This window comes from Rhinolophus hipposideros, assembly GCF_964194185.1.
Source record: "Rhinolophus hipposideros genome assembly, chromosome: 9".
Lineage (NCBI taxonomy): Eukaryota > Metazoa > Chordata > Mammalia > Chiroptera > Rhinolophidae > Rhinolophus > Rhinolophus hipposideros.
The window spans coordinates 27,308,122-27,325,424 of NC_138055.1; the positions used below are offsets into that span (position 1 = coordinate 27,308,122).

The following is a 17,303-nucleotide window of genomic DNA, read 5'->3' on the forward strand; positions in this document are numbered from 1 at the left end:
AGGCATCCTGAAGATTCAGGGAAACATGTTTCCACCAAAGAAATACAGTAAACCTCCAGTAACTGGCCCCACAGAAATGGAGATCCAGGAATTGCCTGACAAAGAATTCAAGATAAATGTTCCAAAGATGCTCAGAGAGCTACAAGAGAACACAGATAAATAATTTAACAATACCTGGAAAACAATACAAGAATAAAATGAGAAGTTCAACAAAGAGAAAGAAACCATAAAAAGGAACTATGTAATTTTGAAGCAGAAGAATACAATGACTGAACTGAAGAATTCAACAGAGAGCTTCAATGGCAGATAACTAAGCAGAAAAAAAATCAGTGAGCTAGAAGACAGAACAGTTGAAATTACCCATCAGAGGAACAAAGAGAAAAAAGAATGAGAAGGAAAGAAGAAACCCTATGGGACACCATTAAGAGAAACAACGTATGCATCATTGGAGTCATACATTGATGATATGACTGAAGGAGAAATCAGGAAGATAGGGTAGAAAGCTAATATAAAGGAATAATGACTGAGAACTTCCCAAAGTGCCGGGGAAAGATTTGGACATCCAAGTCCACAAAGCCAAAATTTCAACCCAAAACATTTTTCTCCAAGACAAATTATAATAAAATTGTCTAAAATCAAAGACAAAGAATGCATTTTAAATGCAGCAAGAAAAGAAATTCTCTCATCCAAGGGAACCCCCATAAGGCTATCAGTGGATTTCTCATTAAAGACCTTGCAAACCACAGAGACCTTACAAACTGCAGAGAATGTGATGATATATTTATCCATTCATCAGTTGATGAACAGAATATCACTTTTAGAATCAATTGTTCATCCAAAGGGAAGCATGAAAAAAATAATCACATCACCATGTGCTAGGGCCTGGGATACAGGATAAGTATACTTTGATGTGGAAAAGGGAGAGAGAACAAGAGCAGAATATGAGCTATACTTCCGCCTTTCACCTCCTCTCACCCTGCCTCAAAGGAGGGCAGATCTGCGAGAGAAGGGGAGGGCTGTGCAGTAGAACACAGTCACATTGCTTAGTGGGCCCTTCCCAGTCTCATCAACCTGGTAACTATAGCCAACCACCATCTCCTAGGAGCTTACTTTGATCTCTTCCGCACTTTTTAGTTCTATCTTCATACTCCCAAAGAATACTGAACTTGCATTCATTTGCGCTTATTTCGCAGTATTGTAATACTGAGTAGAGGAAGAGCAAGAGGTTTTAAATCAGATGATACTAAATCCTAGTTCCACCACTTACTACCTGGTGACCGTGAGGAAGTTACCTGTTTGTGGCCATCAGGGTTGTGAAAATTAAAGAAGGTAATATAGGGGACATGTCTGTGATATAGAATACAAGGGACTTAATCATTTAGTGAATTGGGCACTCCTTTTGAGATTATCTTTCCATATATAAGATCTCAGGGGATTTGCTTGATATTTCGTGAAGCAAATGATATAAAATGAGTTGCGAAGTTCTGAGAATCCCAGAGCCACCCAACTCCTTGATGGCATTGCATTGCTAGGTCCACGTCCTTGACCTGCTCACACTGGCCGTTTCCGTTTGTACTAACGGTACTCCTTTCTCTCTGCTTGTTTCAGAACGGCGCCTTGCCAGTAATTGTCACGGTGTCCAGAAAGTGGCTGGACTATAGTAGCATCCACTTTCCTTTGAAGATGCACACACACTCTAACACGTGAACCAGCATTTTCTGTTTCTTCATTTTTGTCTCATTTCCAGCTCCTTTCACCATCTGGTATTTTTTGTATGGTTGTCCACTGAGACACCCCCACCTTTCAGATCTGAAACAGGAGCTGTGCATGCACATTTGTGGATTCGGATCCTAAGTCTATCTAGCACTTCTCTCTATCTGTAAAACAAAGTTATAAACACTTATTTTGTAACGTTCTAAAGACAGAGATAAAGTACCTAATGGGTGGGTGGTGCTTAAAGGGGACGCATCATTACAATAGGGAAGGGCCAACCCTTTGGGGCGGGTCTAGTTTTCAGGCGGTCGGGCCCTTTAAGGGGGCGTTGTCCCAGTAGCCGGCTAGCGTCTACCCGCCCACCCTCAGGCGAGAGGCGGTGGCCCTCTAACCCGGAACTGACGGCCGCTCGCAGCCCGCGCCACCAATCGGCGTCCCGGAAGGAGCCAGCCTGCGGCGTCTGCGCGAGTGAGTGAGAGCGGCGCCGCCCGCCGGTCGCAGGCACTGCTGATGCCCGGCGTTCGCCGCCTCCTCTCTTTGGGTTTCCCCTAAAGAAGGCGGGCGACTAGCGCGCAGCCGGGCCGTTCCCCAAATAAGGCATCCCCATCCCCCCCGATCGTGTTCCCTGCGCGGGCCGGACGCACCATCCGCACACCGCGGTCCCCCTGCGGCGCCCCGCCTGGGCGTAGCATCCCGTCCCGGTCCCGGCCCCTGCCCTGTGTCCCCACCGCTGGAGCGGTGACCGCCGGTCCCGCCGTTCCTCCGCTGCCCCCGCTGCCGGCACCATGGGCAGTGAGCAGAGCTCCGAGGCCGAGAGCCGAGCCAACGATCTGAACTCCTCAGGTCGGTGCCCTGACTTCCATCCTCCTGCAGCCAGCCCTGCCTGCCTTGGAGCGGGCTGCCTCCCAGCCTAGGGGGATCCGGGACCGGCGGACCGGAGCGCACAGAAAGCCCTCCCCGTGCTTTTGTCCTACAAAAAAAAAAAAAAAAAAGTAATCCTCTGTCCTAACCTTGATTCTTCTGATGGAAGTGAGCGCCTGCGACGGCAAGCCGAGCCAGCATGGATGGGGTGCCCGTGCCCATTACTTTCAAAAACAGCTTGTTTCTTCCAGCTACAGCCTATGTAAAAGATGGCCTAATTAATTACTGGCGTTAGTGCTCAGGACTGACAGTGAGGTTTATTAATAGCTCTCACAGTGGATGGATCAGGTCTTTCTTAAAACCGATCTTAGAGCTTTTTTTCAGAAGGGATGTGTGACAGGTGTACGATCTCTTTCAACCCTTGGGTGCGTTAGGTAAATTACCAAGAAAGGTTAAGAGACATTTTCTTGAAGAGCAATAAAAGTAGCAGAGATTGTAGAAGAGTGAATGTCGTGCCGTAGGAGACTCTAGCCTCTAGGAGGCAGGGCAGTGCTGTGGCTTCCTTGGATCAGCCTTTAAGACTTGACTGATGAGCCTGCAAATACTACCGTCTGGAGTGTAAAAATATGTTAAAGGTTCATCCAACCAGGAAGATATTTGGGGAGAGGAGGATGTCTGGGGCCAAAGAGCCCTTGATGGCTTGAATCAGTTCCCCCCAAATGGATTACATCTTCCTAAGAGACCTGAAATTGACCTGCCTCTCTAGCAGTCTTCCAAGTTGGTGAATTTTGCATCAGCCTAGAAGGGACCTACTGATTATTTCTGACCTTGTTGGACTAATGCCTGTAACTTTAAGGGTGAAGGGAGTGGTGCTTTAGGAATAGACCCATCATCTAGGGTTGAGTTTCAGAGTTTTTTCCCCCATGAGTGGGATCCACATTAAATATACTTGGTTTGCTGTGATAGGTGGCTAGACAGTTTTGCAAGCGCACTGTCACGGTAATGGGCCATGTATACCAACAGCCCATATACCTCCAACTCTTTTCCCAGCTCTGTTTTTAGCATTGTTGACCTTGGGCAAGTCACAGCCAAATTTTGTATCCTTATTTCCTCATTGGTAAAATACAGACAAACATCAGGAAGATCTAAGAAGTAAAAACTTAAAACACAATCTGAAAAAAAAAACAAAAAACACAATCTGCCTATTTTTTGTGTGCTGAGTCACAAAATAGTTTTAATCACAAAAATAGTTTCATATATATATGTATATATATATATATACATATATATATACACACATATATATATATATATATATATGTATATCCCTGTAATGTCTGAGTTTTTAAAAATACTATAGGAAATAGAGGTTCTCCATAATTCATTTCCCTTACCTAAGCTTCCACCTCATGATAAATCCAGTTAGCGTTTGTAGTTTTTTTTAACTTAGGACTTTTTAATGACTACAGTGAAAACAGCGTTGGTGAGACAGGTGGCTGACTAACATGAAACTCCTGACCAGTGTAACTCTATTTTCAGTGACCCCTTCTCCAGCTAAGCATAGAGCCAAGATGGATGACATTGTGGTCGTAGCTCAGGGCTCCCAGGCCTCACGGAACGTCAGCAACGATCCTGATGTCATCAAATTGCAAGAGATTCCAACCTTCCAACCACTTTTGAAAGGTAAGGTCTTACATTCTGACTTATCGGGACTTGCTGGAAAGGTTTGCATAGTCCCACTGCTCTCCCCAGATAGCCATGTGTTTTATCTCCTTTAGGTCTGTACTTAAATGGCATCTTCTCTGTGAAGCCTTCCTTAACTGCCCTGTTTAGAACTGCAAGCCTTTTCCCTGCCTGTTTTTCTCTGTAGCACTTAATTGTCATTGACCTACAGCATAGTTTAGTGGGTTATTATCTGTATTTTTTTTCTAGAATGTGTGCTCCATGGTAGTTCTTTGTTTTGTTTACTGTTGAATCCTCAGCACTTGGAATAGAGCCTGGTATAAAGTAGGGACTGAATAAATGAATGAGGGAATGAATGAATGGTGTCGGAGTTGGCCCTCTCGTGTTATATTTCCACAAAAAGATTTTTATTCTTATTTGCAGTCTGGAGTATGGGTTGATTAGTTCAGATCTATAGAGGAAATCTCCATGACTACTGATATACACTTGTAATTAATTTTCGCAACCATTTTATATGGGAGGAGAGTGTGTGTATTGAGGGGAGAGAGTATGTACAAACCATCAGCCCTCCTGACTAGTGTATACTGAAGTCGTTACCTTTCAATATGGATTTTATCATTCATTACTAATTTTATTTTATATTTGTTAATTTTATAATAGTAAATATAAACTACTTAAATAGTGGTGATTATTTTCTATTAATGGTTTCTGCTGTTAAGGCCTTCTTTTTCTGTCTCCCTCTTTCCCCAAAAGATTAGGATATATAAATGAACATAAGGTTCTAGTATATTAACATGGTACAACATACAGTCATATAAAACATCATACATTTATATAGCTATTTTAAAACCCCTCACACATATATCATTCCTTTAATTCTTATATCATTAAACATGTTTAGCTCATTTGTGCCAGATCAGACAGTTGGCCGATAGAGAGGTTGAACTTGAACCTTCATCACTGATGTCAAATCCTTTACTAGTTACACTATTCCACCCTGTACTTAAAAAACAAAAATATAGAAACAACCAGGGCTTTATAGATGATCCATATATCATCCCATTCTTCCTAGCACTTCATCTGTTTTACAAATGAGAAGATACAAGCTTTCAGTCTGTTCCCCACAGTCCTCAGGGTTACACTTTGGGAAACTCTTCTGGTTCTTGCATAAAACAACACATTACGTACTATTACTCATCTTCTTATTAGTTTTCATGATTTGGAGGAATAATGTGATTCTCCAAAGAAGCCAACATTAATGAAATTTCCATCTCCACATAAACCTTGTAAAATCGGATTCAGAAATACAGCCGTTGTCTTTAGCTACTTAGAGGTGGCAGTGGGATTCTATGCGCCTTCCCTTCTGGAATGGCCTGTTGTACTGCCTACAGTCACGATTTTCATGGCTCTGCTTCCTGGTAACTGCGTGCTCGCGCCTCCCAAAGTCTTCTAGTCTGGGTGAGGTCTTGTGTGGCTAGTGTTGGTCCCCACTTTACGGAAATACTAAAAACAAAAACAAAAACCAAAAAAACCCCCCAGAACTTTGAGATATAGTTAATAATTTTCTGTGATTAGTATTTTATTATTATTATTTTTTAAGGAGGGTGCAGCTCACTGTGGCCCATGTGGGGATCAAACCGGCAACCTTGGTGTTACTAGCACCATGCTCTAACCAACTGAGCTAACTGGCCACCCCAGTATTTCTTTTTTAAGCATTTGAAATAATTCATATTTTGATAATAAATTGATGAGTAGGGGAAGCATCTAGAAAAATACTTGGTGTTAAGGGAAGCTAACCTCATCACTGGGAACCCTAAAGGTGAACAATTAATATGGTTCAGTTAATGCAATGCAGCTGAACTTGGTTGCGTTGATACCTAGGTTTTAACTGGAACTTGGCCACCAACTTGCTATGCTAGGTGGGCTTTGTTTTTCACCTCTTTGAACCTTGGTTGTTGAGAATGTTGAGAATAGATGCGGGAGAGAGGAAAGCAGGAAAGTAGCATGCTGCAATTAAGAGGTGATCTAGGATTTGGGAAGTAGAGAAATCACTTGATAAGAGTGGCATGGAAATAGAAATGGCAGCATGTGGCAATGACCAAACTGAAGGAAACAAACAAATAAAAAAACTGAGCATTTAAGTTGATGCTCATGTTTGACTTGTAAAGTAGAAACATTTGGACAGTGATTAGTAAAGATAGGCAAAGAGGACAAGTGGGTGGAAATAATAAGTATAATTATGATAATTAGAGTAGCTAATCCCCTCTCCCATACCTCTGCATGATAGCTATTATTCTTTCCTTTTTGTAGATGAAAACATTGGTGCTCAGAGCTTAAATTCATTGCCTAAAGTCACATGGCTATAAGTGATAGCCCATCTTGAGATGGCATCAGGACATCGAGTGTTTGACGATTTTGTACATAGACTACAACTCAGTTTCCAATTCTAGCAAAGCCCATTATCCAAATCACTAGACTAGGCTGCAATAGGAAATCGAGTGATGGGTGTGAGTTTGGGGTTTTAGGTACAGCATTTGTTGCAGCGCCTCCTGCTTTGACATTGTTCTGCCTGGTAATTTAAAGCCCTGCTGGCTGCCCGCTGAGCGGCTGCGAGGGCTACTCGTCACTGTTGCCTTTATACTCTGATCTCTTTTTCCCCCTTTACTGCTTTCAGGATGAGGCTATTTCTCAAAGTAGTAAAAGGGCCACACAGTGAGGGCTCTACCCACCAGGTTTGATTTCAGAAAGCTTTTATTCAAGTTAATGACAGTTTATTCTTTCAAAACAATATATTCAAGTATTACACAGAGTTCACTATTGTTCCATAATGTCACATGATGAAATGCTAATGCTGGTGGGTGATCTGCAGAGGCAGTTGGCTGGGCGAGTTTGAGGCTATTTGTATGACTGAGGTAATGTTTGCATTTTTAATAAGCAAGCAGATTCTTTCTTTGGTCTTAACTCTTTTGGATAAATATACCAGAGTATAATTTATGTTCCATCCTAAGGCTAAATATCTTTTCCTTTTTTTTTCAAGTCCACAGAATTTGTTTTTCACGGCAGTCCCTGAATTAGCAATTTATTTTGAAATGTAAAGCATTTAATAGAAAATTAAAATTAAAAGATTAGAAAGTAGCACTAAATGGCCACACAGAATATGGGGACAGAGTCCCAGAGAGCAGTTTCCAGGCTCTCGCCCTCATGTGGAAAGGTGCTGGCTCAGGTAGTAAATGGCCATCAACTGTGATTGGATGGCCATCAGCTGTGTCTAGTTGGCCGTCAGCTGTACAGTGACCCACTGGCCACTAATATAACTGCCGTGGCTACACTAGCAGGAAAATGGGGCCTAGCAAGAAGATGGTGGCAGAGTGTGGATTGCAGATTGCAGAGAGGCGGACAGCAAGTAGCGGATCCTGTGGCTCCTGCTTCCTGTGTCTCCAGCCCAGCCGCCAGTGCGACTATAGTGGTGTGACTCCCCTACCTATGGCTCCGTGGGTGTTCCCTTTTGGCCTCACCATATCCTGTGTTCTTATGTGGGGAGCGGGAGCAGAGACCCCTCAGGCCGCCCTGTATGACACATGGCGCAGCGAGCAGGGTCTCCCGCGTGACACCCCGCACGACACAGAACACAACGTCAAAATGTAGATTTGATACAAATTAGTTGGATTCCCAGGGGTTAAACAAGCTCTGTAGATTTCTTAAAACTTAACCCCTCATAATTTTTAATGAATCCCATTGTTTTATGTCATTCTATAGTAATGAAATATTCATAAGATAAATGCAATATTGATGTTATATGTATAAGTTATAAAAATAATTATTCTATTTACTCCAGGCAGTGAATATGTGCCTACATATACACTCACGCACAGGCATACATATGACATTCTTTGCAACTGACCTATCATTTTTGTTACTGACCTTGGATACAACATAAGATTGTCTTGCTCAGAAAAAGCAGAGAACCATACGATTTCACTGATATGTGGTATATAAACCAAAAACAACAAAAGAACAAGACAAACAAATGAGAAACAAAAACTCATAGACACAGACAATAGTTTAGTGGTTGTCAGAGGGTAAAGGGGGTGGGGGGAGGGAGATGAGGGTAAGGGGGATCAAATATATGGTGTTGGAAGGAGAACTGACTCTGGGTGGTGAACGCACAATGGGATTTATAGATGGTGTAATACAGAATTGTACACCTGAAATCTATGTAATTTCACTAACAATTGTCACTCCAATAAACTTTAATTAAAAAAAAGATTGTCTTGCGGCCTAAGGAAGGGACTGTCCTTGTTACCAAGGAGGAAAGTCAGACAGTATAGATGCTTCAGTGATACTAAGCAGCGCTGTTGGGAGCTCTGCGTTTGCTTGTAACGAACATGATGTATGTGAAGGAGATGTTGACAATTATAAAGAGCTAGGGGCTTTTCTTAATGGAGCCAGATCTCATGGAACAGCAGTGAAGGCTCTCGAATTGTGCGGAACATCGAGAATTAGTGCTTGAGGTTGAAGCTAGGGAGGAATGACTGGATGGAAAAGAGTGATAAGGAGAACATGAGGGAGCAAGATTTCCAGTGACCAGTTTCTTCACATCTTTTTCACCCACTCATCGATTAGCCAAACAAGTAAAATAAAGGTAGAAAGTCTTTGCATTTGTCAGCCACCTGTTTCTGCCAGGTGCCAGGCCTTACCTCTCTCTGCATTGGAAAATGGAGCGCTGAAGGAGGGGATGAGAAAGTGGATCTTAATCAGAGCAGTCCTCTATGAATGTCTCAAAGGTAACTTCTAAGCCCAGGGTTGATCCTAAGGGAATAGTTTCCCCCAGGCACCATATTTGAAAAGTTGATAATTTATTCCTGATGATCTTGTAGATTTATTTGTATGTGTAACAGCTGTTCAGTTAACCTTTTTTTAATTTTAATTTATTCGTTTCAGGTGTACAAGACAAGGTAATACTTAGACGTTCATCATTTATATCCCTCACACTGTGAACCCCCCTCCCCCCATCCACTATCCCTCCGACCTCGCACCGAGACATCACATTATATATATAAAATTATAGTTGGCATTCATTAATGTTTAGCTTCTGGTGTACAATGCCATGATCAGGCATCCACAGTATCCCTGAGGTGGTCTCCCAAATAGGACGCATGTCCATCGGATACCCAACAAAATCTTTACAACATTATTGAATACGTTCCCCAAATTAATTTTCAAAAAACCCTGAGGCCATCTTGTGGTTACCAGCTGCTTCCTAATCCCTTCACCTTTCCCCTTATGCCCAACCCCCCCACACACACCCATCTAACCACTCTCGGTTTTTTCTTTGTGTCCCCAAAACTGTTTCTGATTAGTTCATTCACATATTCTTTTCTTTAGATTCTGCATATAAGTGAGATCATATGGTACTTGTCTTTCTCTTTCTGACTTATTTCACTTAACATAATGTTCTCTAGATCCATCCATGTTGTTGCAAATGATAAGATTTCTTTCTTCTTTATGGCTGCGTAATACTCCATTGTATAAATGTACCACAGCTTCTTAATCCAGTCATCTACCGATGGGCATTTCTAACCTTTTAAACATGGCTGTTAAACAGCAAGGGAACCTTACTCAGAAGAGTGGGAAGCCCCAGCCAAATAGACCCTTTAAACTGATTGAGAAGATGAAGACTTTTTGTGAGAGCAGCCTCACTTTTTCCTTCACCCCCTTAAATCTCTGTGCCTGCATCCATTCTCGTTTCCTTGCATTAAGCCTTAGAGAAGGTGTCTCTGCTTTTCTCTGAAACTTAATGCTTCTCCGTTTAACTTTTTCCTGCATTTGCTGGGACTTTGCTTCCATACTTTCCTTGTCCCCAGCATCTAGCTTAACTGCTTTCTTCTTGTTTAGATATATAGATTTTTCCATCTTTTAAATAGAAAAAAGACAAAATTACCTTCTTTGACTACAGTGCCTCTCCTGGCTACCATGCTTTCTCTTTCTCTCTCTGCTGCCAAATTTCTTGACTGCATGGCCACTACATACTGCCCCTGTGTTCTTTCTTCTTGTCTTTCATTCTTGAAGTTCTAAGGTCAGGCTCTGACATCATTTCGTCAACGTTTGCTTCTTTGGAGGGCTACTCGTGGTGTCTTGTCATGCCTGAAATTTTTCTCAGTCCACACCCCACTCTTCTCTTTTCTTTAACATAGGTTTCCATCCCATTTATTAAATCTACCTTCCTTTTAATTTCATGATTTTCCTCCCTCCCCCTTTGGTGGGACTCCCAGTTTCTATGTTAGACCACTTGATATTTTTTCACAGGTCACTCACTTTTCAATTTAAAAAAAATCTTTTTCCTTTCTGTCCTTACTTTGGATAATTTTTATTGCTGTGTAAGGTTCAGTGGTCTTTATTTCAGTCATGTAGCTATACTGCTCTTAATCCTATGTAGTGTATTTTAAATTTCAGATAATTATATTTTTCAGCTAAAGATGCCCCTCCCCCCTTTAAAAAAAGGTTTTCATTTCTCTGCTTATCATGCTTATGTTTTCCTCTACTTTTTGAAAGAGTATATTTATAATAACTTTTAACTTTCTTGTCTACTAGTCCATCATTTCTGGATCTACTTTTTTATTGAATGAACTTTCTCCTTGCTACAAATCCTATTTTCCTGCTGCTTTGCATGCTTGGAGATTTTTTATTGTATGCCAAACACTGTGTATTTTATATTTTTGGGTGCTGGATTTAGTTTTATTCCTTTAAAGGATACTGGACTTTGTTCTGTTCTAAGGTTAAGTTATCATTTTTGCCCTTTCTCAGCTGGCTTTTAAGTTTTGTTAGGGCTCATCCGGGCAGCCTTTAGTCTAGTTTAATTAAGCCTCGCTGCTAAGGCACTACTGTTCTGCACGCTCTGCCGATGCCCCATGTATTACGAAGTCTCTCCGCTCCGGACGGTGGGTGCTCTTAGCCCTGCCTGAGTGTCAGAAATTGTTTGGCCTACTGCTTTCCTGTAGCTATTCTCCAGCTTTGTGGAAACTCACTTCGTAAGTTTTCAGCGTCGTGTGCAGCCAGGTATTTGAGGGTGCCCTGTGCAGATCTCCAGGGCCCTCTGCGTGGAGCTCCCTCCTCTCCCACGTTGTGTCGTGTAAATCCTAGACGCACGCCTGAGTCTCCCCAAGCTCCACTGCCTGGAGCGTTGTCTTCAACTCACCGAGACCGCTGGGTTCTTCATGGATGTTCCTCTCTGGTCTGGGGAAACGATAGGGCTCACTTGTTTCCTTCTCTCAGGGAACAAAGCCCTTCACTGACTGTTAGACACGATTTGAAGAGAGTGTGCCAAAAATTTTGTCTGGTTTTCCAGTTGTGCTTGACCAGAACCCATTATAGTAGTTAATCTTTCGTGGGCAGAAGCAGAAATCCTCTTAGAAAAATGCTTTTTAGTCCATATTTTTATGTCCACTGCCATTTCTTCCATTTTATTGGAGAGCTTCATGCCAACAGTCTTTTATTACAACATTGGTCATTCATTTCTCAATATATTGGTAAACGCCTGCCAAGAGTCTGCTAGTGTTCCAGGTAGTGGAGATACAAAGAATGTAATACAGATGCTGCCTTTTCGGAGCTTATAGTTTTGTGTGTTTTAGACAGGTAAATAACTCATAATAATATAGTATGAGTAATAATGGTCATGTGTTCAAAATCCTAGACGTGCATGGAAGAGAGAATCATTAATTTGACCTGGGAATTTGGGGCAAGCTTCACAGAGGAAGGAACATGTGAGCTGGGATTTGAGGAATGAATAGGAAGTAGCCATATAGAAAAGAGAGGGTCAGGGAGGGTATTCATGGTTTAAAGAGTGTTCCATATAAATAAATAGAATTGAAAGATGCCAAAAGAATTTTTTGACCAAAATTGTATCTAGTAATATACTGCATTGATTTTCGTGTCTTAGTCTAGATACCCATAAGTATGCAGGTTAAATTCTGATTTTAATTTCAAGCCATATGAAACACTAACTTACTGGAATAATTAACTGTCAGGTAGTTTGTGTAGTGATTAGCTATTCTTTTTCGTTTCTTTAAACTTTTAATTTGTGTTATATTATGAATTTAAACAAAATCTACCTGGTTTCTTTTAGGTGGTATCCAAGGATATATCTTCCTAAGCAATATCATTTCCTCTCTGAGCTAGCCGATTACTCCTGGAATGTGACAATAAAGATGTATATATTTCTTTTTATGGATCTGGTTTGTCAGTAGTTTCTGTTGACAGCCTAGAAACACTAAGGCCGAATAGTATAAAGTTCTGGTAGTCATCTTCAATTTTTCTTCTTTTTCGAAAATCATATAAAAATTCTTCTATTTTTATACACACTAGCATTTGAGACTGAAATATTTATTTAGGAAAACTGAGGTTTGAAAGGTGTTCCCAGAATTTAAAAAAAAATTCCATTCTCCCAATCCCCAAATTGTAATGGAGTATTAGAGAGGTTAATTTGATGCTAATTGTAGAGTATTTGGAATTGCTGATAGAAACTCACATCATCTTTTTAGAAGGGATATGTTTCATATATCCATTATTCATTTAACCAAATTCATTGAGCTCTTGCTATTCATCAGATATTGTTACGCTAGAGATACAAAAATAAAAACATTGTTACTTCCCATGAAGCTTCACAGTCTAGTGAGGGAAAAACTAGGTTAACAGATAAATTGTCATTCAACATGGTAAGTGCTATAAATAAGTGTAACCCTTTAGAGAACCTAAAGGATAGAACAAATTACTCTGTGTGAGAGAAGCAGGAAATGTTGGCTAGAATCAGAGAAACTTAGAAGAATTTATATTCATAGTCTTGATAGTAATTATTTTCAAAACTATTATGCATAAGCCACCAGAGAAACTTTTTAAAAAATGCTGATTGTAGAATCCCACACTGAGTCTGATTTAGTAGGTTCAAATGTAAGGCATCTGTATGTTAAACTAGGTGATTCTGAAATGGTTCCAAGGATCACACATTGAAAACATTGAGTTAGAATTTTATGAACTTGAATCTCCTACTTGAGATCACAGAACTATTAGGTCATTCAACTAAATGATTTTTAAGACAACTTTTTAAGATATTTTTTAAAAAGAGTTGTGGTTAGCAAAAGAGTACTTTGGAATATGTTATTAGGTTTTTACTATTTTTGGATGACTCCATTATTAAAACTGATTCATATTGAATGTCTGTATATTAAATTTTGGATTAATTGAGAATTCATATTTGTAGACAAATCTGTTAAAAGTCACCAGTTTTGATAATGTTTAAATATTTTTTCCACCAAAATTCAATTTCACAGAAAGCCAATGAAATAGAAAATGATACTTTAAAGAATGAGTTTGGATAGATCATTATTTGCCTCATATGAGCTGATAAATATCATTAACAAAAGTTTCTAAACATGTTTACCAAAATATAAAGTGTTAGTAAGCAAATACATGTAAACAAAAATGAAGTTTTGAACTGCAAGATTTTGGGAGCAGCCATATTTCACAGGTACTGCTTTGTTCTTCATTCAGTCTTTTGAACTGAGGGTTTTTCTCTACCTTACAGTTAAAATGTTAGTATCTTTTATTTCAGTAAATCTTATATTGTATCAAGATTAATATTTACCAGCTACAAGAAAAGGACAAAAATGATAAATCTCACTGAGAGCACTTAACAGTTATATAGGCCAGAGACAGTGAAACATTCTTTAATGTTAATAAATATCATAGTTCATTCATATTTTGCCATTTTTTTTCATAAAATGGCCTCTGTTGAATGCAGTTTTACAGCAGTTATGTTTTTAACAACACTTTTGCCACTAGATGTCACTAGACTAAAACTATTAGCAAACTGGTTGAACCGGCAGCAACCTGTGGCAGTACTTGCAAAGGCCTTTAGCTAATTAGGTTTACTCTGTAGCATCTGGATTTCTCATAAAACCAGGTCACAGCTTACTTCAAGCACAAGCTAGTTGGAAAATATACATGTTCTGTGACACATTAGTAATCTATAATTACAGAAAAAGAAAATCTTTACTGCCACAAGAAATTTCTAGAGATCTTATTTTTTTTAAGAGAAAACTATTTTCAGCCTATCTATCACTGTACTCAAATTTTATTACACCAAAAATTTCTCAAGACTTGGGAATGTATCTTAATCATCTCTTAATTTCTCAGGGCCTAGCATAAAGCTTGGCACTCGGTAGATATGCAGTCAATGTATATGAGTAGTATACTAGATGTCATAAGGGCAAAAGGCCACAAATCCTCTCAAAGTTTCACCTGGGAGACAAAAACCTACAAAAACATGTGCCCATAGTTCAGCGTAGTGTCTGTACCAGATTAGGACTGCACTCATTAAATTCTGTCGGATTTCAGAGGATCAGTAGCTGCTGGGAGCTAAGGGCAGTGATTGGAGATGTCCTCAAGGAAGGGTATTTAGAGACGAAGAGGGAGGGCAAGCACAAGTGAGAAAACTAATGAACCAAGATTTAAGGGTAGGAAAATATGAGCAGTAAAGATCCAGAGAGGATCTTTAGACCCTGAATTTAAAGGCTTATACTTGGACTTAATATTTATTAGGGGAAGAAGACATTAAAGGATATTGGGGTGGGTGAATAATAATATGTTTGGTAATGCTTTGTAATTTACAAAACACTAGCTCTTGAAGAAGGGTGAATTAAAGATGATTACTCTTTGATTTTAAAATGCTTCTGCTCTAAAGTCTATTAAAAACACTTCTAGTTAAAACAGATTAAGTAGATGGAGAGCTTAGCATAGCGCCTGGCACTTAGTAAACCCTCAATAAATGATTGTTGTTGATAATATTATTAAACCAGAAAAAAATATTAGGAACATTCTATAAAATAACTGACCACTGTTTTTTGTAAGAGTCAAAGTCATGAAAGACACGGAGTGACCGAAGAATTGTCATAGATTGGAGGAGACTAAGGAGACATGCAATGTGGGGTCCTGAATTGGATCCTAGAACCGAAAAGGACATTGGTGGAAAACATGGTAATTTGAATAAGGTGTAGTTTTAGTTGATTGTATTGTACCCATGTTAATTTCTTGCTTTTGATAATTATAGTCTAGTTATTTACTATGTTAATACTAGGGGAGGCTAGTAAAGGGATTATGGGAACCCTATACTTTATGCAGCTTTTCTCAAAGTTAAATTATTTTAGAAATTAAAAAGTTCAAAAATATAATATTGTCTTAGAAAAGATCACAGTTATACTTGGACTAAGTTTTCTACTGAGAAGTCAGATGTTCGAAGGAAGGTTTTAGAATCTCCTACCTTGTAGAATTGTTAGGATAGACATCTACTAGGATGGCTTAAGGCAAAAGTGAGTTCCTTTGAAGATGGGGAAGTAAAACTTCTGAGGACCCTGGAGTCCGTGTCACCTGAATGTTGGCTCTTCAAACTGTTATTTAAATACCCCCACCCTCCTTTTCAGGATGTTCACAGTAATCTAATGAGTCTTCCCAGAGCTTTACTATATTTCATCAACTTTACTTAGATTATATAACCCTGTGGACCCAGAACAACAGTGGAAGAACATCTCATATTTGTAGAAGTGTTGGGTATAATTAGGTTCTATAATCAGTGTATGAATTTTATATATACTTATAACCTTGGAAAATTTTCAAAATCCTCAATAAAGCATACTTCAAAAATATACATATACTCCTGTACTTTCTTTATATATTTAGAATAAAAGGAAAGTCTGCATGCACATACCTGGATATTCAGATCATTTTGACTTACCATAAACAAGGTAAGTTTGTAGGTTTTGTTTTGTTTTTCTTGTGATCCCTTTGGTATGAGGGTAACACATGTTGGATTCATAAAATCAGTTGGGATATATTTCCTCTATTTTCTGAAGGAGTTCGTGAAGAATTGGTATTTTTTTCTTCTTTAAATATTTGATATAATTCACAGTGAAGCCACTGCCTGAGATTTTCGTTACTTGGTATAGGTCTATTCAGATTTTCTATTTCTTCTTGAGTCAGTTTTGGAAATTTTTGTCTTTCTAGGAATTTGTTTATTTATCTAATTTGTTGGCATAAAGTTTTCATAATATTCCCTTTTAATCCTCTGAATTTCAGTAAAGTCAATAGTGATGTCCCTCTTCTAGTCCTGATTTTGACCATTTTAGTTTTTTTTTCATTTTTTTCTTGGTCAATCTGGCTACAGATTTGTCAGTTTTGTCAATCTGTTCAGTAAACCAACTTTTGGTGTCATTGGTTTTCGCTGTTGTTTTTCTATTTCATTGTTTTCTGTTCTAATCTTTATTATTTTCCTTTCTTCTGCTTGGTTTAGGTTTAATTTACACTTACCTTTTTAGTTTCTTGAGGTATAAGTTTAGTTTATTGATTTGACATCTTTTTTTCTGTAATAGGCATTTAAAAGCTATAAATTTTCTTCTAAGCACTGCTTTAGTTGTATCTTAAATTTTGATGTGTTTTCATTTTCATTTAGTTCAAAATTCTTTCTAGTTTCCATTTTGATTTCTTCTTTGACCAACAGGTAATTTAAAAGTATGTTGCTGAAGTTCAAAATATTTGGGGATTTCACAGATTTATTTTGGTTGTTGATTTATAATTTAATTCCATTGTGGTCAGGGAATATACTTTGTAGGACTTAAATCCTATTTATTTATGAGATTTGCTTTACGGCTTGGTATATGATCTATCCTGGAAAATGCTCCATGTGTGCTTTTAGAAATAATATATTTTATTTTTTAAAGCAGTTTTAGGTTTACAAAAAAAATTGAGTGGGAAGTACAAGAGTTCTCATATTCTCCTGTACCCACTCCTCCTCCAGTTTTCCCTATTATTAACATTTTTCTATTAGTGTGATACATTTATTACAATTGATAAGCCAAATTTAATACATTATTAACTAAAGTCCATAGTTTACATTAGGGTTCTCTGTGTTGTACATTCTATAGGTTTTGACAAATGTAAAATGACATGTATTCACCAATACATTTGTATCATACAGAATAGCTTCATTGCTCTAAAAATCC

General features: G+C 38.9%; 1 protein-coding gene across 2 annotated transcripts in view; it reads left to right on the forward strand.

Moving 5' to 3' along the window:
• The first annotated feature begins 2,086 nt into the window (after nucleotides 1-2,086).
• The window catches only part of BORCS5 (BLOC-1 related complex subunit 5), a 70,760-nt gene continuing 55,543 nt past the window's right edge, over nucleotides 2,087-17,303 (forward strand). Inside the window, exons 1-2 of one of the 2 annotated variants that reach the window (XM_081059833.1) lie at nucleotides 2,087-2,181; nucleotides 4,114-4,257. In XM_081059833.1, the coding sequence (XP_080915959.1) occupies nucleotide 2,181; nucleotides 4,114-4,257 (145 nt within the window). In that variant the 5' untranslated portion in view covers nucleotides 2,087-2,180. Of the gene's footprint in view, nucleotides 2,557-4,113; nucleotides 4,258-17,303 lie in introns of both variants that reach the window. The other variant, XM_081059832.1, reaches the window with a different exon arrangement.